The sequence below is a fragment of the Bubalus bubalis genome, chromosome 20, assembly GCF_019923935.1.
Source record: "Bubalus bubalis isolate 160015118507 breed Murrah chromosome 20, NDDB_SH_1, whole genome shotgun sequence".
Taxonomy (NCBI): Eukaryota; Metazoa; Chordata; class Mammalia; order Artiodactyla; family Bovidae; genus Bubalus; species Bubalus bubalis.
The window spans coordinates 23,753,145-23,773,248 of NC_059176.1; the positions used below are offsets into that span (position 1 = coordinate 23,753,145).

The 20,104-nt window shown below is 54.0% G+C and overlaps 1 protein-coding gene across 2 annotated transcripts; it reads left to right on the forward strand.

Annotated features, from left to right (window-relative positions):
* Positions 1-3,990: 3,990 nt before the first annotated feature.
* NKX2-1 (NK2 homeobox 1) lies at positions 3,991-10,144 on the forward strand. Of its 2 annotated transcripts, XM_044932972.2 has the most exons (3): positions 3,991-4,232; positions 4,623-7,623; positions 8,556-10,144. In XM_044932972.2, exons 2-3 carry the CDS (start codon positions 7,251-7,253, stop codon positions 9,293-9,295), a joined length of 1,113 nt encoding a protein of 370 aa, XP_044788907.1. In that variant the 5' UTR covers positions 3,991-4,232; positions 4,623-7,250; the 3' UTR covers positions 9,296-10,144. The 2 variants fall into 2 exon arrangements, with proteins under 2 accessions (XP_044788907.1, XP_045019690.1); XM_045163755.1 differs by having other exon boundaries at positions 3,991-7,623.
* The last annotated feature ends 9,960 nt before the right edge of the window (positions 10,145-20,104 follow it).

The window sequence follows — 20,104 nt, forward strand, 5'->3', positions numbered from 1 at the left end:
ATACCCTGGATAAATGGAAAAAACGAAAGCAGAGTAATTTAGGTACATAGGGAGTGATGGAGAGGATCCAGTCTTGACAAGAGTCCAAGGAGAGGAGAATAATAGGGGAGAAAGCCTGGCTGGCTGAGTTGGTGTCAGATATTAGAAAGCTGGGGAGGGGAAGTGCCCACCCTAGTATAGCTTGTCTCAGAAGGATTCTTGCTCCAGTGTTTTTTAGGCGCTAAGCCCCTGGTGCCTAAGCACCTGTTGCTGCACACTAAGCTGCAACAGCCAGTAGGGCCACTGCTTTCTACAGGTTTCAGACATGCAGAAACTTCAAGCCTCTTCACTGGCCACCAAATATGTGTCCAACTGCTGTCGTGCATGGAGGGGGAGTTTTCATAACGAGCTTCCCAGGCAAAACTTAATAAGAAGAGGGCCTTTTGTATCAAAGTGCCGTCCATGGTCCTTTCAAATAGTGGGTGCATTGAGGCTGGGTGATCCCAAGAGTCGTTTTTAACCTGTATTGCAACGGCTTTGGCAACCAGACATGTGGTCAGATAGATAATACAGTGGATAGTTAGGTAGACAAATTCGTGGCGGACGAACCACTATCAGTCTCTGGACACAACCAGTCAGTCAGTCTTGTTGGGCGGAACTATCCACAGTAACAAAGCATCCACAGTAACAAAGCGTCCCCAGGCCAGCCCTAAGGATACAGTTCCTCCGATGGACGGAAGAGGGCGCTGCGGATCGTCTCGGTCTGCTACTGTCAGAGACAGACCTAGAGTCCTGGGCGCGAAGGGGAAGACCGCATGGTCAGGTCCCGGAAAAACCCAGGGCTGCAGACGTCTCCCCGAGAGCGCCTGGGGTTGGTGCTTCGGCTCCCCGAAACTGCCTGAGCCAAGTGTTGGGGGCGGGGAAATGGTGGGAGGTTGGAGAGGAGAAAGGACCAGAGGAAGGAATCCCAGCGCTGCTGGTGACTCCGCGGGAAACGCGAATGCTCAAAGCCAAAGGGAAAACACCGCTGGGGCTGCGATTTGGTTGGGAGACAGAAGGTGGAAAAAGCTGCGGGTTTCGGCCTTCTAAAGCTGACTGCGGCTGCATACGGGGCCTGGGGGCGAATCAGCGGTGCCGCCATGAGGATCCTTCCCGAGTCTTTCTGGTCTCAGCAGCAACTGCAAAACTTTGCTTCGAGCTGCCCGCGCCCCAGAGCGATTCCGCTAGTGTCCCTCTCCCTACTAAGGGACGCTTAACAGGGGGCTTCCCGTGTCGGTCCAGAGTGTGGTGGGATCACCACCATCCTCTCTCTTTGCCTGTTCGAGGCCTTTAAAGAGTAACGAAGAAATGGGAAGAAACGGAAGCCGCTTCGATGTGGAGCTCAGGCTCGCTCCTGAGTCTACTCCTGCGCGCCCTGCATCGGCTTTGCAGAGTCTCCGAGCAGCTGCAGGCCCGCGCCCCCCACATCCCACCCACAGCATCTCGATTTTCCTCCTGTCAAAGGGTACTGCTAGCGCTGGGTACCATCCCCCCACCCTTTACCCCCCGCCACCTCTGCTTTGTAAAGTGAAAGTGAAGTCGCTCAGTCATGTCCGATTCTTAGTGACCCCATGGACTGCAGCCCACCAGGCTCCTCCGTCCATGGGATTTTCCAGGCAAGAGTACTGGAGTGGGGTGCCATTGCTTTGTAAACCAGACCCCAAATTCTCTCCTTACCCCAGACTCCTTCCCGCCAGGGGGCGCCCCCGGAGTTAGTGGCGAGGTCAGGGGCTCTGACATAAATTGAATCTAGGCTTGAATTGTGTGACAGGAACATAAGACGGTTTCAAGACCACTGGTGTCGACTTCAGGAGGGCCAGATCTGACAGGAGAGGTTTCTCTGACACCAAAGACCTGAGGGTGGAAGTCTCCTTTTCTCCTGGCAGGTGCAGGCCTTCACGGGCGCACACTCGCCTCCCATTCCCACCCCAGAAGGCCGAGTGGTATGCAGGGAAGAGCTGCACAGGAACCTCGCCGGGACGTCCTAGGGTTATCCACCTCCTCTGTCCTTACGACCTGCCCAAAGGCCACTGTTGAAGAGAGCCTTCCCCAAAAGAAGGCTACCCTCAGAGACCCTAGATGGTCAAGGCGAGATGGAGAGCAATAGAGAAATCTCCAGATTTCTTCTTCGCCCGGCGTCTGCGAAATCCTCCTGCGGAAAGCCGCCAGACTGCCGCGCCCTGGGGCTTTGCGAAGATTCTCCAGAGGTTCTCGATTGTAGTGCCTGGGGAAACGGGGCAGAGGGGCCCTGTGAGATCCTTCAGGGAAAGGAAGACCCCCCCCCCCACCCGCCTCAAGGGGCTCCCGATCCTCTCTCGGTTCCTTGCACCTCCGAGTTGGAGACCAGCGACCCCCAGCGCTCGGCTGCCTTCCTACTTTCTGCTCCCTGGGCGGGGTTGCCTCGACGGCACCCGGGAACCCAGCTCAGCCTGACTCGGGAGTCTGCGCCTGGCTAAGGAAGACTCGCCCGCCTCGGGTCTAGGCTCGGGAGCAGACGAGGGGTCGAGAGCTTCATGCCAAGAGACTGTTTCTAGAAACCCAAGACTCAGAACCAGAAGTAATAACTCCTTCCGTGTGCTAGCGAGTTTTACAGTTTACAGACTCACGTGCATGCCTAGCACAACCTGAGAGCTACATTGGACAGGTTATGACCATTTTTGCAGCTCAGGAACCAGGTGCTAAAATGCTTTATTTCCTTAATTGAACATATTTTGAGGCACTGAACGACTGGAGGATAAATAAAGCAAGGACTTGCCCTTGAGGAGGCGGGGGTGGGGGGGGGGGGCTGAAAACAACACCCTAGCTTATTTTGGCCCTGAGGGTAAAGGCTCCAGACGTCCACAAGAGCCATACCACATGGCTGGAAAGTGGCAAAACGGGCTAGAACCAGGACTTCTGAGTTTATATTCCAGAGCTTTGCCCACGCCCCTTAGCGTTTCAAGATCGAGAAATGGTGCAGACACACGCACATAAACCTTCCTTACAACCCTATCTCGGTGGAAGCCGGAAGTAACATTTGTCACAAAGTAACTACATATTATTTGAGGGATTTGTTCATTTGTAAACTCTTGTAGGTAGGAACCGCATCTAGCTGATTTAAGGCTGAATTTTCCAACTTAGCAGGGAGCCTGGGACAGAGCCCACACTCAATAAATTTATTTGTTGAATGAATCACAAATTGCAGTAACTCGGGGCAAAATAATCCGAAATAAGCCCGACCAGGAAAGAGGGTCGCTCCCTGCCCTAGGGAAGCCGGAAGGACCATGAAGGGAATTAGAAAACTGGGGGAGGGGAGAAGATAGGCTTTCCTATTTCATCACCCCCAACCTGGTGAGAGCTATAGAGCCGGTGTTAGCCTTCTGTATGAGCCCTCTGTCCTAAGTTCTCAAAGAAGTGGTGCAAGAGGGAAAGAAGGGCGTTTCTCTTCGGCCAGGCGGCTGGTGAGCAAAGACCGATGGCAATTTCGCGAGTCCCCGGCCCGGCCTGGGCCTGCACCCCCAGGGCTCCTAGATACCGGTGTGAGCCGCAGGCAGCAAAGCAGAACGTGGTCGAGATTGAGGCGGATACCGGCGGCCGCCCCAGGGAAAACTCCTTGAGAGGCCTGAGATCCGCTTGCTCTAAGCCTGCCCCACCGCCCCACCTTGGCTGAAAGATAAGGGAAGATGAGCGGGCCCTACTTGGTGAACTCGGGTTCCCAAATATCCCCTAAAGAAACTGCTGGCGTAACTGCGATCCGCCCTGTTTAAGATAAGTCGGGGGAGTGGGGAGGCCGACTAAAAGAGAACCCTCTGGTCAGAAAGAGGCACTGGGGCCAGGTGAGGGACTCTCAAGGCTTTCACTTGGACCAGCCCGGAGATAAGGATGTCCGCCTTTTTCACACAAGACGGCTTATTCTTGGCAGCGAAGTGCTTCTGGGGAAAGGTGCGGAGGTGGGTGTGGGTGTGTGGGTGTGTGTGGGTGTGTGTGGGTGGGTGGGTGTGTGGGTGTGTGTGTGTAGGGGCAGAAGAAGCAGGTTCCTCAAGATGCTGCGAGGGCCCAGGCCAAGTCGAGACAAGAACTGGTGCTAGCGCGCAGCACAATCTCGGCTGCGGCAGGGAGGGGGCGGGGAACAGGGACCCTTACCCTCCACTCCCTCCCTCGAGCTCCCGCTCCCGCTCTGTGCCCGAACCCAACGCTAGCCAGCTACCTAAGTGGATCCGAGTCCTTTCCCTACGGTAAGCTTGGGGTGGGGGCGGGGAGCTGTCAGCCACGTGCCTGCTTCGGAGCTGAAAGCTGCGAGGGGACGAAGGCCGAGGAGGCATGGCTCGAGGACTGCGGAAGATTCACCCAGCTAGTACTTTCATGTGCCCTGTCTTACTTGGATCTTTAAAAAACCTGGTGAAGAATGACCTCCATTTCTAAATGACATTGAAACAGGAGAGACTACAACGTGTACACCTAGTGCTTCTTACATTTAGTAATAATATAAAATAGTGGAGAGGGAGGAGAGAAGACTCGAGACTCAGAGACCCTTCCCATCTTGGCATGAAGACCCTAGTTGAGGCCCAGGGCTGGGGGCTGGCCTGCATACAAGACTTATATTCAGTTTTGTGTGCTGTCTACAGTGTTGTCTTCTGTCCTTTCACTTGGACCCAGCGTCATCCTCTTCCCTCCTTGCTCCCTGGACTTAGGCATCGCTTTGATCAAGGCGCCCTCGATGGGAGTCTGAGTCCTTCTTGAGAGCGCCCCCCTGAGAAGTCTCCTGGTGGGAAGGGCAATGAGCCGATCTGGCACCCGTCTTTCGAAGCATAACTGAAGAGTGCTGTCTCGACCCTCAAACTCCTGCTTGCCTGCCCCAAAGCGGCCAAGGGGGCTGGGAAACATGGCCCTGTGCGGTAGGCAGGAGAGGGGGTGCCCTGAGCTTTCTCCCCCCTCTTAAGGAATAAGGTGGCGAGGAAACTGAATGTTAGCATGTAAGTTGGCTTTGTATTGAGGGAGTGCAGTTCTAAAGGGGAGGATTGAAATCTTGAAATAAAAAGCCAATAAACAAGTTTCCTTAGTACAATTGCTATTAATGGAAAAGGCATCTAACCTGCTGAATTAAATCGTTCAAAGGCGCTTTTTCATCATCAGGAGCTACTCTACAAGGAAGGAAAAGAAAATATGAAAACAAAAACCCAAATCGAGAAGCCTCCTTAACCGGCCCCCGCAGTGTCTTGGCGGCCCCTACCCGACCGGGGAGCGCTCCGCCCACCCAACCCCTAGCGCAGAAGAGGCTGAAACAGCCAAAGAGAAAAGAAAACAGAATAAAAACAAAACGTTTAAAATCCAAGAGGAAAAGTCGGAGCGGGTCTCAGGATCTGCTCGGCGGAGGGCTCGGCTCCGTGGTCCACTCTGCTGGAGGCCAGGGCCTGGCCGGAGCCGCGCGGCGGATGCCTCCGGCCCGCCCGCCCGCTAGGAAAGCGCAGCCTACAGCTCCTCCTCTCCAGGCGCCCAAGGACCCTCAAGGCGCGGGGCTCACACTTGAAGCCTGGGAACGCGCAGACAGGAAACCCACTTCCTCCTAAGCAGTTTCTTGCTAGCCGGCTGAGAGGCGCCAATTGAAACAGAATGATCCTCATCTACTAATATCCAGCGTGGCCACAAAGCGACTGGCCATTTACGCCGCCACTTTAAACAAAGATATTTGGTTATTCCCGGGAAGCAAGTGCACTTTTGCATGGCTGAGCTCCGGGTGGAGGCAAGCCTCAGCCCAGCCTCCCGCCAGCGGGGCTGCTCACGCCGGGGGATTCGCCCCCTCCCGGCCGGCTAGTCCAGCCGGGGTTCAGGCTCAGTCCCACCCGGCAACAGGCGAGCCGGTTCTCACGCCGCTCCCTGCCCGAGGCCTCCCTGAAGCACTGAGTGGGAAAAACAGTGTGACCCCGGGCTGGGGTCCTGGGCTGTGATGTCCTCGGAAAGTCACCTCCCGTCCCAGACCTCCCCGTGTCTGGACGATGGGCGAGGGTCGGGGACACCAGGTTTGTTCGAGGTGGAGCAACTTCAGCGATGTCCCTTCGCATGAATTCCCGCAGGTTCTCAGCTCGGGCGGCCAGTGGTGGGTCCTTGCCTTAGCTGGGGGTGGGGGTGGGGAAGCATAGCCGTGTGGGGGTTGGGGGGCGGGGTGGGCATGAGGCCGAAGGCCCTGGGCCTCTGAGAAGACCCTGAGCTGGGGGGAAGGGGGTGGCGCGGGGATCTGGGACAGCCTGTCGGCGGCAGCCGATCCCCCCCTTGCTCAGCGCCCCCTCCACCCTCTGGGATTCTCTCTCGGGTAGTGGGGAAAGGGGGCGGGGAGCAGAGGTGTCCTTCTGACGGCGGCAGAAGAGGCAGACAGACTGACAGACAAGCAGACCAACAGTGCGGCCCCGGGGTGCGGCCCCTGACTCCCGAGCTCCTTTGGCGGCGACTGGGGCTCGGCGCCGCGAAGCCAGATGTGGTCCGGAGGCAGTGGGAAGGCGCGGGGCTGGGAGGCCGCGGCGGGAGGGAGGAGCGGCCCCGGCAGGCTCAGGTGAAACCCCCACCCCGTCCTCGGCCCACTCCCTGTCCCCGCCCCGGGAGCCCCGACCGAATGGGAAAGTGGTTCACTTTGTAACTCCGCAAGTTGGTTGCAAAGCAGCATTCACCTTCCTTCCTCCCCAGCAGCCCTCCTCCTCCTCGGCTACTCCCCATCCCACCTCTTGCCCTCCCCTCTCTCGGTTCCCTCCTCCTTTTCCTCCCCCCTTCCGCACCCCCCCTCCCGCGCGCCAGCGTACCCCACAAAAATGAGGGTAGGGGGTCCGGGGGAGAAATGCTTTGGGTCGCGTCTCTGCCTCTCTCTCTCTCTCTCTCTGTCTCTCTCTCCCTCTTTGAGACCTAAAAATCCTGACAAGTGAAACTTAAAGGTGTTTACCTTGTCATCAGCATGTAAGCTAATTATCTCGGGCAAGATGTAGGCTTCTATTGTCTTGTTGCTTTAGCGCTTACGCCCCGCCTCTGGTGGCTGCCTAAAACCTGGCGCCGGGCTAAAACAAACGCGAGGCAGCCCCCGAGCCTCCACTCAAGCCAATTAAGGCGGACTCGGTCCACTCGGTTACGTGTACATCCAACAAGATCGGCGTTAAGGTAACACCAGAATATTTGGCAAAGGGAGAAAAAAAAAAAAAAAGCAGCGAGGCTTCGCCTTCCCCCTCTCCCTTTTTTTTCCTCCTCTTCCTTCCTCCTCCAGCCGCCGCCGAATCATGTCGATGAGTCCAAAGCACACGACTCCGTTCTCAGTGTCTGACATCTTGAGTCCCCTGGAGGAAAGCTACAAGAAAGTGGGCATGGAGGGCGGCGGCCTCGGGGCTCCGCTGGCGGCTTACAGGCAGGGCCAGGCGGCACCGCCGGCCGCGGCCATGCAGCAGCACGCCGTGGGGCACCACGGCGCAGTCACCGCCGCCTACCACATGACGGCGGCGGGGGTGTCCCAGCTCTCGCACTCCGCCGTGGGGGGCTACTGCAACGGCAACCTGGGCAACATGAGCGAGCTGCCGCCGTACCAGGACACCATGCGGAACAGCGCCTCGGGCCCCGGATGGTACGGCGCCAACCCAGACCCGCGCTTCCCCGCCAGTAAGTGAGGCCGCCCCACCACGGGGCCGCGGGTTGAGCGCAGGAGGTGCGGGGAAGACCCGCCGGGAAGGCGCGGCGCCTGCCGGCTGCGCGCTGGGCATCAGGGGTGGGCGGCCGGGCAGTGGCGCCAGGGAGTCGGGTGTAGGAGCTGGGGAGTCTGCCCTGGTTGAGCTGAGGGGTCCAAGAAGAGGGACTCGGTAGCCCTGGAGTCCTGAGGGCAGGAGCTGGTATTTGGCGTTTGCCAGATGCGGCCAATTGTCCGCTCTGGTCCGGCGCGGGAGAGCGCGGAGGCAGGCGTCCCCCCAGCTAAGAGAACCGGGATGAGCAGAACTCGGAGGGGCGCGGCCTGGCCGGGAGGGAGGGTACCCTGCTGGGACGCGCTCAGGCCCCGGGCCTGGCCCACTCTCCAGGCTAGGCAGGTGGGAGGGCGCGCGGCTCCAGACGGGTTTCTAAATGGGCCGAGCCAGTGCCCTCAACGGGCTGACAGGAGACAGCGGCCAAGGCACAAAGAGTCTGGGGTCTCAAGCTTTCGAAAGTGAACACCTCCCTCTCCCAAGCTCCCAAAGCTGGGTGTCTACCGTTAGACCCCGGCTCCTGATCTGAGCCCAGTTTGCTGCCGGCTAACCCCACGAATCCGGAGGGATGGGCAGGAAAGGAACAGGGAAGGCTTTCTCCACTCTGCTTTTATGGGTAAAGCACTGAGACTGAGGGAGGTAGCCGGGGTTGAGGCGGGGAGCTCTCCAGTAAACCCCCTCGACGGCGCGGCCTCGAGGCAGGCGCCGGCGATCGCCGCGGCTGGGCCTCTCAGGGTGGAGACGACCTAGGTGAGAAGGGCGCCGTCGGGGCGGGCCGGGCTGGCCCAAGGGCGCAGGCGGCAGAGGTGGTCTGGCCCGGCCTGGCCCCTGCCGACGCTGTGCGTTTGTCGCTTACAGTCTCCCGCTTCATGGGCCCGGCGAGCGGCATGAACATGAGCGGCATGGGCGGCCTGGGCTCTCTGGGGGACGTGAGCAAGAATATGGCCCCGCTGCCAAGCGCACCGCGCCGGAAGCGCCGGGTGCTCTTCTCCCAGGCGCAGGTGTATGAGCTGGAGCGACGCTTCAAGCAACAGAAGTACCTGTCCGCGCCGGAGCGCGAGCACCTGGCCAGCATGATCCACCTGACACCCACGCAGGTCAAGATCTGGTTCCAGAACCACCGCTACAAGATGAAGCGCCAAGCCAAGGACAAGGCGGCACAGCAGCAACTGCAGCAGGACAGCGGCGGCGGCGGCGGGGGCGCAGGGTGCCAGCAGCAGCAGCAGCAAGCGCAGCAGCAGTCCCCGCGCCGCGTGGCCGTGCCGGTCCTGGTGAAAGACGGCAAACCTTGCCAGGCGGGCGCCCCCGCGCCGGGCGCCGCCAGCCTGCAAGGCCACGCGCAGCAGCAGGCGCAGCAGCAAGCGCAGGCCGCTCAAGCGGCTGCGGCAGCTATCTCAGTGGGCAGCGGTGGCCCCGGCCTGGGTGCCCACCCCGGCCACCAGCCGGGCAGCGCGGGCCAGTCTCCGGACCTGGCGCACCACGCCGCCAGCCCCGCGGCGCTGCAGGGCCAGGTCTCCAGCCTGCCCCACCTGAACTCCTCGGGCTCGGACTACGGCACCATGTCCTGCTCCACCTTGCTATACGGTCGGACCTGGTGAGAGGACGCCGGGCCGGGCCTAGCCCAGCGCTCTGCCTCATCGCTTCCCACTCCTGCCCGGTCACACACCACCAACCACCCGCTACACCCTGCGCTTCGACTTTTCTTAAGAACCTGTCCCGTTGAGACCAAGGGAAAAAAACACAAAGACCAAACTGCTGGACGTCTTTCTTTTCCTTTTTTTTCCTAAAATGTGCAGGATTTTTTTTTTTTAAGAAAATAAAACAACCAAGCAAATCCAATTTTTCTTAGGAGTCTTTAAACAGAGAAGGACATAACAAGAACCGCTTTGGGGGTGTCTTTGGGGGTGATTCAAATGGGTTTCCCATGCTCGGGTGGAGAGGGCTCTACGCTGACATGGCTCTGGACGCTTAAGATTGAAATCTTCACTCTGGGTACACCGTGCCAGCAAAGTGGACTCCCTTGTAAATACCGGTATTTCTTTGAAGGGGCGACAGGGGGGCTGGGGAAAGGAAAAGACAGAACCCGCTTGCCACTGACACAAAGGAAATGCCCCCTCCTGCCCCCCTGGCCACCCAGGCTCAGCTGAGACGGCCCTGGTTAAAATTATGTTTGATGTGAACTTGTAGTTGTAAAACGCTGTCAAAAGTTGGACTAAACACTTAGTTTTTAGTAATCTGTACATTTTGTTGTAAAAAGCAAAAACAAAAAAAAACAGTCCCCATCCCGGTCCCTAGCCCATCATATTTTTTATGGGCCAAGACAAATCTGTGTATATTATTTGGCAGTTTGGTATTTGCAGCGTCAGTCTTTTTCTGTTGTAACTTATGTAGATATCTGGCTTAAATATAGTTCCTGAGAGGCTTCTAATAAATTATACAAATTAAAAGGATTCTTTTTCTGATTAAAAACCCCATCTTTTGTTTGGTTTTAATTTGGCTTTAAATGGCATTTTTTGGTGGTAGGGGAGTGGCTCAGCATTGGCCTGACAGGATTCGAATTGTGTGGGGGCTCAAAGGATCCTGAACCAGTGAAGGAGGCTGAGACCAGAGTCTTTGCCCCACGGGAAGAGAGCGTTTTGTTCTGCTTCTGAATTAAGTAGAACCAAACCTTGAGCAGTCTTGGGACTCGGCAATAGAGAGTAGGAAAGCTAAACTACTTCTACCAGGAGGAAAAAGAAAGAGAAAGACACCAAAGTTTTCAAAGCCAGACTTCTGTGTCTTAAAACCGCAGAAGTATCTACCGTTGTCTTATACAGCTGAGCCAACGTTTTAAAACAGTCGGCCTTGGACATTGCATTTTTAAAGAACCCTGAATAAACAATTATTTTTATAGACGGATTGTCCCTGTAGATTTCAACATTAATTCTTTATTTCTAATCCTTGGCAGAGCCTCCTTGGGACTAGGATGTGGTGGGAGACTGTTTTTGAGAAAGTGGGGAAGTCGTGGGTTTCGTCTCTGCTCTGAAGCAGTTATTCCCCCGCACAGGCTGCCCAGCCGTTTCCCATGGCTTCCTGGGCCCGGGAAGGTGTCTGACTGGGCTGCTGGCCTTGGGAACACCCCTGGCAGGGCTTTCTGCTCTTTGTTCCAAGATTTTCATCTTTGGGCTCCTGGCCTCCTAAATCTTTGTAATAAGGAATCTTTCTCCTGTCCCCAACTCTGCACCTCTCCCCCATTGCATCCCGCCTCAACATCCACCCTGGGAGAAAAAAAAAAATCTTTGAGCTCTCTTCCTACCCCTAATTTCTCAGTCTCTTTGGTACCCTGATATAGTGGTTGGGGAACTTTTAGTTGCTCTGGGGAGGGGAGGAAGAAAGAGAGGTGTAGACAGAAGTCATAGTCCCTAGGTAATCTGTTGCTCCTTCTGTGTCATTTCTGATGAACCTACAGGAAAAGTGGCCGAGTGCACTGTGGACAGGGCCCCTCCCAGCACTTTTCTCTAGGCTGAAAGTGTTTGAGTCAGGGGGATTGATTTGTATTTGGCATGTACTCATTTATCGCCTAGAATTTCAACTTTCTTTTTTCCTGTCTCGCCTGCCTGCCTCTACCTTTTCTTCCTCTTCTTTTCAGCTCATTCTGACTCCATCTCTGTCTTCCTGGATTGCCACCCTCAAGCCCCAGGAACTTGTAAGGAAAATGGGGGTGGGGGGTGGGGGTGGATATAGGTGCTTGCTGGCACCAGCAGTCCCCTCTGTTGACTTTCTGGGGGCTCTTTTCCCATGGTGCCCTAACTGTGGACAAGGCCGGCTTCCTGTCTCCTGTCTGGCTGCTGAGATACTGTTTTCAGTATCTAGAAGAGACTCAGAGATTTCAAGAGGGTGACTGGTTGGATCTAGAGGGTGTGCTGGTTGGGAGAATCCTCAGCAGGCCTCACATTTTGGAAAACAAAGGAAAATTTGGAAAGGCTGAACACGTGTGTTGGAATGGGCAGCAGTGGCCCCCGGGGCAGTTTGTGAAGGTAGTTAAATCACTTGGCTCAGGCCCGGCCGGGCAGGGGAGATGTTACAGCTAAGGTCTGAATTCTGTGGGGTGGGAGCTAACGCGCGACTTGCCCCCACGCCCAGCACACTAGCGTGGAAGGGGCGCGGCCAAGGGGGGCTGCCCCACCCCACCCTACTCGCTGCGGAGCGGACCACTGAGAGTCACAATTCTAGTGAGCTATGCCACCCTCAGTCTGATCACCCTTGCCCTGGATGAAGTTACTACCAAATATGTTCTTTCCCCTCCCCGCCCCCCGCCGTCTAGAGCCGACTTAATTTGGAAGTCTGTTTACTGGTCCCGGGAAAAAGGCGAACGGAGCCGTGTCTGCGACAAACAGGGCCTTGGCCGCGTCTTTCTGTCGGTCACGCGGGGTCCACTCACTCCGTTCCTGGCCGCGAGACTGCTGTAGCTGCAGGAAGCGGCCCTGGAAGGCAATCTGAAGCGTCTCGATAGGGAAAGGGGTGAGCGCTGGGTGCAGTAAAACACCAAAGACTGGAGATACACTTTATCCTCACACCCTGTCAGCCTCTGCGATCTTTTGTCCTCTTCAGTCATGGACCTCCCCTAAGTCTCCAGCATCTCTGGCGCCGGGAGCTTCTGGTCTCCGCTAAGAAGAACTCAGCTTTCTGAGGCTGTCCCTAATAGGGAAACTTCCCCACGCGTGGGGGCCGCGCAGTTTGCCCCCAGATCCGGGAGAAGCTGAGTGCCGCCACCTAAGCACCCCATCCATCCCGAGGTCCCGACTGCTGCTGCGGGAAATGGGGGAGATTTTGCAGACGGCATCCCACAACCCCCTTCCTCCTGTTCCCCACCCCCAACCCCGCCATGTAAACACGAGGACTTTCTCGAGAGTCTTGGAGAGCGGCTCTAGAGGCTTCAGGGTCTGAAACCCCAGGCTTGGCTTGTTTGATGTTTAGCATCCCAAAGCGACTGCCCCACCCCCGCCCCAGCCTGGGAGCCCGGAGTTGTGGGTCGGAGAGGCAGGAAAGCAACCCTCTCAGCTGGCCTGGCCGGGCTTAGGGGCGGCGTGAAGATTGGGACAGAGATGCTCTGAACAGGAAAGAAGGGGGGAGCCCGGCCTGCCGCCACCCCCCCAACAGGGACACAAGCGGGTACAGCTGGAGTCCTCCAGGCCCAGAAGGCGGGAGGGGGCAGGGAATGCGTCAGCAGACCGGACACAGGCTCTGGGACCGGGGCCGGCTCGGTGGGAAGTAACTCGAGGGCCCAGGAGTGAAATCAGAGCCAGGCCGGAGCCGACTCCGCGAGAAACGCTCCCTAACTCCTGGAGGCGGGGGAGGCCCCGCGCGCTCCAGTTCCAAAGGCCTTGCCGGAGGCAGTTCTTCTTCCCACTGCTTAAGGGCTTGGTCTTCCAAAGGATTTGAAATCCTCCCGGGGCGGGGACAGGCCTAGGGCTGGCACTGAGGTGTCCGATTTTGAGACGCCAGGGAAGAAGTCTGAGACGTTAGAGGCCGCATACTCCACTCTCAGAGCGCGCTTGCGGGCGTCTGGGCGCGGATGAGGGGCCTTCTCCAGTCGCGAGTGCACAAAAGGTAGCGCCGAGTCTCTTCTGAGGCGACCCAAGCTAAGAGGAAAGGAGAGCGGGGTTTTCTGACTTCCAACTCATTAGGGACCAGGTAAGGTCAATGCTTTCTCTATTATGGCTGTATCTTAAAAGCGGGTCAATTTAAGATAAGGAGGAGGGGAGAATCCAGGATCTGTGTGAACCATGCTGATAAAGACTGACCCCTTTCCTGAACTAAAAGCAAGCCAGGCAGACATTCATTTTCTATAAACAAGAGAGTTGTGAGAAGCTGCCTTGAATTCTGATCTGATGCCACCAGTCTCTCTAGACATCACTCTCCCCTCCCCCTAATGTGTGTTGGGGGGTGGCAGGGGGAGCCAAGTGATAGAGGATATTATTTGTTGAGAACTAGAAAGCCTGTTGAGAAATGTGAATCTGAGATGATGTGGCTCTTGGGCATGGTTTGCCAGCTGGTTTGTTTCAAATGCTGCTGTCTTTCAGAATGGATGGAAAGCGACAGCCTCGAGTATTGGGAGGGATGAGACTGAATGTGTTCCTCGAGCAGTTCCCTGTTAGAAAATACTGGATACCACCTCCCTCTGGGCCTCCCTGCCTTCTGAATGATGTGCCTGTGGTTGTGCAAATGTATTCTTGTGACTTCGGGCCACCCTCTGTGGGCCTCAGTTTGGGGCTTCCGCCTCAACTTGGAGCACGGAAAGTTTTCTGGTGTCTCTTTGGCAGGTAGCTTCAGGAAAGTGTCCTATTCACCAGTCACCCTCTGTGGCAAGCCTGTCTGTCCAAGTCGCTGAAGGAACCGGGTGTGGATGGGAGGAGAGGACAGAATGTGTTTACTGAAGGGGAGGACCAGGGTCTGAATGTCATCTCCCCTCCAAGTAGTTGTGTTTCTGAACTTTCCTCGATGATTCTCAAACAACAGAGGAGGAGCCAGACTCAGCAACTTGACCGCATAGCTTCTGCTTCCTCTGAAGCCACAGTTGGAGTGGCTGGATGCATTTCTTTCTGACAGTGACCTAATGCCCTACTTGGAGGGCATCTAGACACAGCCCCAGGTTTCTCATTTGATAATGTTTGCCATTAGGTCTCTGCTTCCTAAATGTGTATCATCTTTGTTATTAGTTGAGTTGTAACAAAGTTTTGGAAAGGGTGAGATTTAAATGGACTTTCTTGTTTTATTTCTCTTTTAGTTATTTGCAGGGACATTTCTGCTTGAAATGGAAACTAACATTAACAAAAAGTCACAGGCAGTAACAGACTTCGTTGAAGAGAGTTCTTTAATCCAATACAATATTTACATCTGACTGTCCATTTGTACATAGGCTGCATAAGACAACCTGTCTGAAAAAAGAAGACACCTATGTATGTATTATAGATACATATGTACATGTGTATGTATCTTATATATCTATTTTATAAGATCTTCAAAAAGAAAAAATTAGCATAGGATTTTCTTAGTAGGAGATCTTATAGAACCCATTAGATGTATGAAAGTTGAATGTGTTTACTATCTCAAGGAAGAGGTCACATGAAACTGAGTTTTCCTTAAGAAAATCAAGTAAACAAAAACCCTTGTTAGTTTTTTCCCCACTTTAAATTGGAATATTAATTTATTTTATTTTCGTGTCACAGAACTAATTATTTTGGGGGAAAATATTAAAATTTGTCCTTAAAGAAAATGAACTTCTTGCCTGAGACACACAGCTGTAGATGAGACTTCTTGAAGCAATCTACAACAAAAATTGTTGTCATGTGCTTCACTGACATTATCCATAGTAGAAATCGTTAGTATGAACACCGTTGCTAGCTAAATAAAACAGATGGAAACGTTGCTGCCCCTAGTTTTCGGCCCCTAGCAGTTCCCCCTCTCCTGGCCTTCACAGAGCACTGGAAATGAGAGGGCAGGTCTGAGTCTGACAACAGAAAGACAAACTTTCCCTCCTCCTGTCCCTCGTTTTGTACATCTTGTACATTTCCGGTAGTCCAGTCTTTGATTGCTACATGGAATTGTCAGTAACACCTGGCTCTCGGTGAAGTGTTAAACTTTACATTTCTAGGGTTTAGGGTGATTGCTGATGATGTCATTTCTACGAAAGATGTCAGGACCTGAGAAGTGTCCTTGGATACCCTTTTCTGGCTGCTACATCCTGGAGCCATTCTGTGGAAGACTCACCCAGAAGGGCCCAGCCTCCACCTTACCTAGCACCAGTGTTGTTGTGTGAAGGTGTCCAAAGCTCTAGGAAAACGAGTTTATTTGGTCTGTGTGCTACCGATTTACCTGATCTGGGCGCACACAAGGCTAGGTGTGTGTGCACGAGCACAGATGTAAAACTGGGAATTACAGTAATGATGTGAAGAGGACTAAGAGCTAGTTCCCGTAAGTTGATTCCTCTACCCCAGGAGACCAAGGCAATGGTTTAACAAATCTGGCTATAGCTGTGTATAGAGGGAACTTCCAAGTTAGGGTTCCCTGAGGTACCCCCAAAGCACCAGGTTTCTAAACAGACTTTTTTTTTTCAGAGGATGCTGAAGCCTAGAGGGTTAAACCTCTCCCCCTCTGGGGCACTCTGGTGCCTTTAGGTCTGCAAGGCACTGTTTTCTGGGTGGAGTCTAAAGGAGGGTGGGTGGTTCTGGGGAGTGACTGGCTTCTTCCTTCCCATGAGAGTGTGCTTCAGAAAGAATTGTAATTCTTGCACCACAGGTGTGCACAGAGCATACATCTGTGCCTCTGGCCAGGGCAAATAGAAACTGTAGCCAGTTTCTTACTACTCACCAAGCTGCAATAGTCAGTGAAATGTTGATTACTGCTCCCTGGTAGGACTATTGAGGCTGAGGCCAGGGTATAGTACATTTTGGAAGAGCTGTAGTATATCATACACTACAGCTTTACCCACTACAGTGGGTAAAACTCTGATATCTGTCTGCAAATCAAACAAGAGAACCTTTGCAAATACTTAACAAAAGCCAACTCACCCGCAGCCATCATCTAGCACAGGATAGGGAAGGGGTGTAAAGAGAAAATCATTGACATCGATGGTCCCATACAAGGACCACCATGCATCCCTAACAGTTGACATTAACCTTCCTGTATGAACTGTTTTCTATCAACTATAATGTCATGTCAACCTAAAATTAGTTGTTGAAAATTCTCAGCATGGCTGAGTACTTAGATTCTGTTGGTTGGGTGTGTGTGGAAGCTGGGGCTTTGTGTGTTTGTGGTTTTGTTCACTGGTAAGACAAGAAAGGAAGGAGAGGAGACTGAAGGGGAGAGGAGAGGAACAACTGTGCCCAGTGGAAGTGTGTGAGGTTCTGTTGGTGTTTGTGACAGCTGAGTCTCCCTGGTTAGAGCTGGTCTTTAGATGGAAGTGTTGGGGCAGGGTGGATGAGTGTGTGGTGTGTCTTGGTATATCTGGTGTTTAGGGGATGATGCTTTTAGTAAGCATCTAAGGAGCAGAATAGGAGATAGTGTGTGTACCATGTCTTTGAGTTGGGCCAGTGACACAAGGGCAACATAATTATCCAGCTTAAACGTGCTCAAATGGCAAAAAGTTGCAAAATAGATCGACCTTCCTGAGAAGAGAGGGAGCCGGTTACAGAGGTCTGCAGCCATCATCCTTTTTTCAATACATTTTAAACAAGAGGATCTAGTGAGTGATTCCGATTCAATACACATAATCAGTTTGCAAGTCTTATTTCCATTTGAAAACAGGGCCATTTGCAATCATAAGAGCCGGACACGCTGAAAGATTCAGAGCGCTTTCTGAGCGGATGATGGGTGACAAAATCTGCAGGCAAGCACTAAATATTTTCTTCTAGCCTCAGACCTTATGCATCAGCCTTTAGTCCCAGTGTATTTTAATCGAATATTCCTGTTGAATATATAGCTTAATTGCTTAGAATATCGAGATTCCATGATGGGGGCGGGGCGGGGAGCCGGCAGGAAAGGTGAGAAAAACCATGTTAGTGCTTTTCCTAAGTGATGGTTAACAATCATTTAGTGAAGAGTACACGGGTAAAAGATTTGATGAAAAATTCAAACTTGTTTTTAAAGGAAGGGCTTCCTGAAGAGGTTGTCGGGGGCTAAGATTCGCGGGTTGGAGCCACGAAGTCCTTCCCGAGCGCGGCGGGGGCGGTGAGCTGCCACCAATACCCAGGGAAAGGCTCGGCGGCCTCCCAATCTCACCGCCTGAGACCCGAGCCCCCCCATCCCGACCCCGCGGTTTCGTATTGGTTGTCAGCAGTCTCAGCTAGAAGGGTGGGCACTTAAAATCTCAAGCTGTTTTATGGTCTCTCGTTGTATAAAGTTTTGGTTTCCAGGATCATTTGAAGCAGCAGTCCGCAAACCGCACCCCCACCCCCCGCCCCTTTCCGCCGGCGGCCTCAGCTCTCCCCACCCCCCAGGTCTCCCCTCCAACCCCGGTTGCAAAGCAGCACCCCGCCCACTGCGGCCTCCCCAACCCCCAACGCCCAGCCCAAAGCCCCAATTTCTCCTCCCACCCAGCCTCGCCCCCACCCCCAAGCCTGTGTGACTCTCCACCCGGTTCCTAGCTGGAGACCGGAGCGCCGCCTGCCCACCCGGCCCCCAACCCCTTCTGGAAAGCTCCCCAAGAAGTCTGGTGTGCGGCTGAGAAGAAATTTTCCGTGTATTTTGACTCCAGATTATATAGTGAATGTATTAGCTTCACTGGGTTACGACGAAAATCCAAACCCTAACCTGAAGGGATTTTTAAAACGATCTCACCGTACAACCCTTTTCTGAACAAGTGAAATCAAACAAAGCCAGCGAACTGCTGCTTTTTCCCTGATGAGTGTTCCTAAGGAAAAGAGATTCCGTCGTCTCTGCCCAGATACCAACATCTAACGAACTTTCTATTAGGCTGAAACTCGGTCTAATAATAGCATGTTTAATGTCGATTCCATTTTTATATTGCAAGGAGATAATTTATTAACCTCCTCAACATAGTGCCTCTTAGGCAGGCTTTGTGTTTTTAGATGTCCTTGCAAAGCATTTTCGCCTCTGGGAAAATCTCAGGAGAACCCATAGAAGGAGGTGGGGGGGGGGCAGTGGGTGTGTGGTGGAGATTCTGTACAGCTCCTGCTGGCTTGCTCAATTTTCTGCAAAACTCATCCTAAAAGCCTGGGTATTCTCTTTATGCTGTGCTGTGCTTAGCTGCTCAGTCGTGTCCGATTCTTTGCGACCCCACGGTCTGTAGCCCACCAGGCTCCTCTGTCCACGGGGGTTCTCCAGGCAAGAATACTGGAATGGGTTGCTGTGCCCTCCTCCAGGGGAGATGTTCTCTTTAACAGATGTCAAATTATAGGGACCACACAGATCTAAAGACATTCCACATACACACACCAGCTGTAAACTCTGTAGGTTCCTCCCTACCCCGCCATCTCTCTAGGACTCATTCTGTGGATAAGCAAGAGTGGTCTTCAGGCACAGGTTCACCCTGAGCCAAGGGGTGGGGGGCAGGACAGGCCTCCGACAACAGGGAGCCTCCACACTCCCTATTCTGCAAACCAGAAGGATGGAACTCATACAACTGACAGGAGGGGAGGGTGGGGCTGGACTAGTAGGACTCAATCTGCTAGGTGTAGGGGAATAGCTCCCTGGAGGAGGGTGTGGTAACCCACTCTGGTATTCTTGCCTGGAGAATCCCCATGGACAGAGGAGCCTGGCGGGCTACAGTCCATGGGGTCACAAAGAGTCGACATGACTTGAATGACTAAGCACAGCACAGGGGAGTAGCTCATCCACCTGAGGGCCTTGGCTGGGTGGTCAGAAGGGAAGCACAGGAATGGCCCTCCGAAGAATCAGAGAGCCAGAGCAGACTCCTGGCCAGAAGTTTCAGCCACCCGACAGCCCCATAGAGATATGCTGACTACAGACCATTTCTAGGAGCCCTGTTCTATGAGTGATAATTCCTTCCCAGCCTCCTGGACCTCCCTGGGGACCAAGCATATGTTTAGAACTGCTGGCCCATCTTCAGCAGCAATCCTAGTCAGGGGGAAGAAACTTCAGCCTGCCTACTCAGGAAGTTCTGTCCCTGACTCGCAAGGCCGATGTGGGAGACTCTCCTTAGGACCCAAAGATCACCTGCGGAAACATCATATTCTTGTATTTATAGCCCAAAGTGACTTCAGTATCTACTTCTCGCTTGTTTCCTTATCCTCCTCGTTTTCTGTTTTTTCTTTTCAGTGCCTACATTTTCCTTGCTTACTTGCCCAATTCCAGCCTCATAGATGCAATTTTACTTCGTAGGCAATCCGGTATCATTTTCCTAATGTCAGTACTAAAAGGAAAAGCAGATAAAGCGGATGCGCTAAGTCATAAAGAATGAAAGCCAGCAAGACCCATATGGGAGGCCAGTTGTGGGGTAAGGAGACCAGAGAACCGCCAAGGTCAGCCTATCAGAGGACTAGCGAGAAAAATGAGGAAAGCAAAGAGAAGCAGCAAGCGCAGAGAAATTCAATTAATGTCAGTAGACGGGAAGGAAGGAATACAGCCCCCACCTATGGCATACGTACGCCTAGCCTGGGCAGGCATTGAATGGGCTGAGGAGGGAACAGGTCTGTGGATGGTGTTCCGCCTTTGAGCTGAGGGGTGAATCTAGCAACCCTTTCCTTCCCTGCAGGCATACCTTACGAATGGAGACTTTCTTCCAGAGCCAATTAAAGGGCTACGGAGCGGAGGGGCTAGGGACTGGAGTTCGCCTCCCTACTTCAGCCTGGCCAGCTCCGGGCTGTGAACCCCGGCGAGGAGCAAATTCCGAGAGATCTGATGGGGTGCGGGGGGAGGTTGCGGGGAAGGGTGGTGGCAGAGGGCGG

What these genes read in the sequence shown, in the direction of transcription:
- NKX2-1 (XM_045163755.1), top strand. Translation starts at nt 7,251, where the DNA reads ATGTCGATGAGTCCAAAGCACACGACTCCGTTCTCAGTGTCTGACATC. An exon ending in AGACCCGCGCTTCCCCGCCA is followed by an intron (nt 7,624 to 8,555) that starts GTAAGTGAGGCC and finishes TGTCGCTTACAG; the next exon opens with TCTCCCGCTTCATGGGCCCG.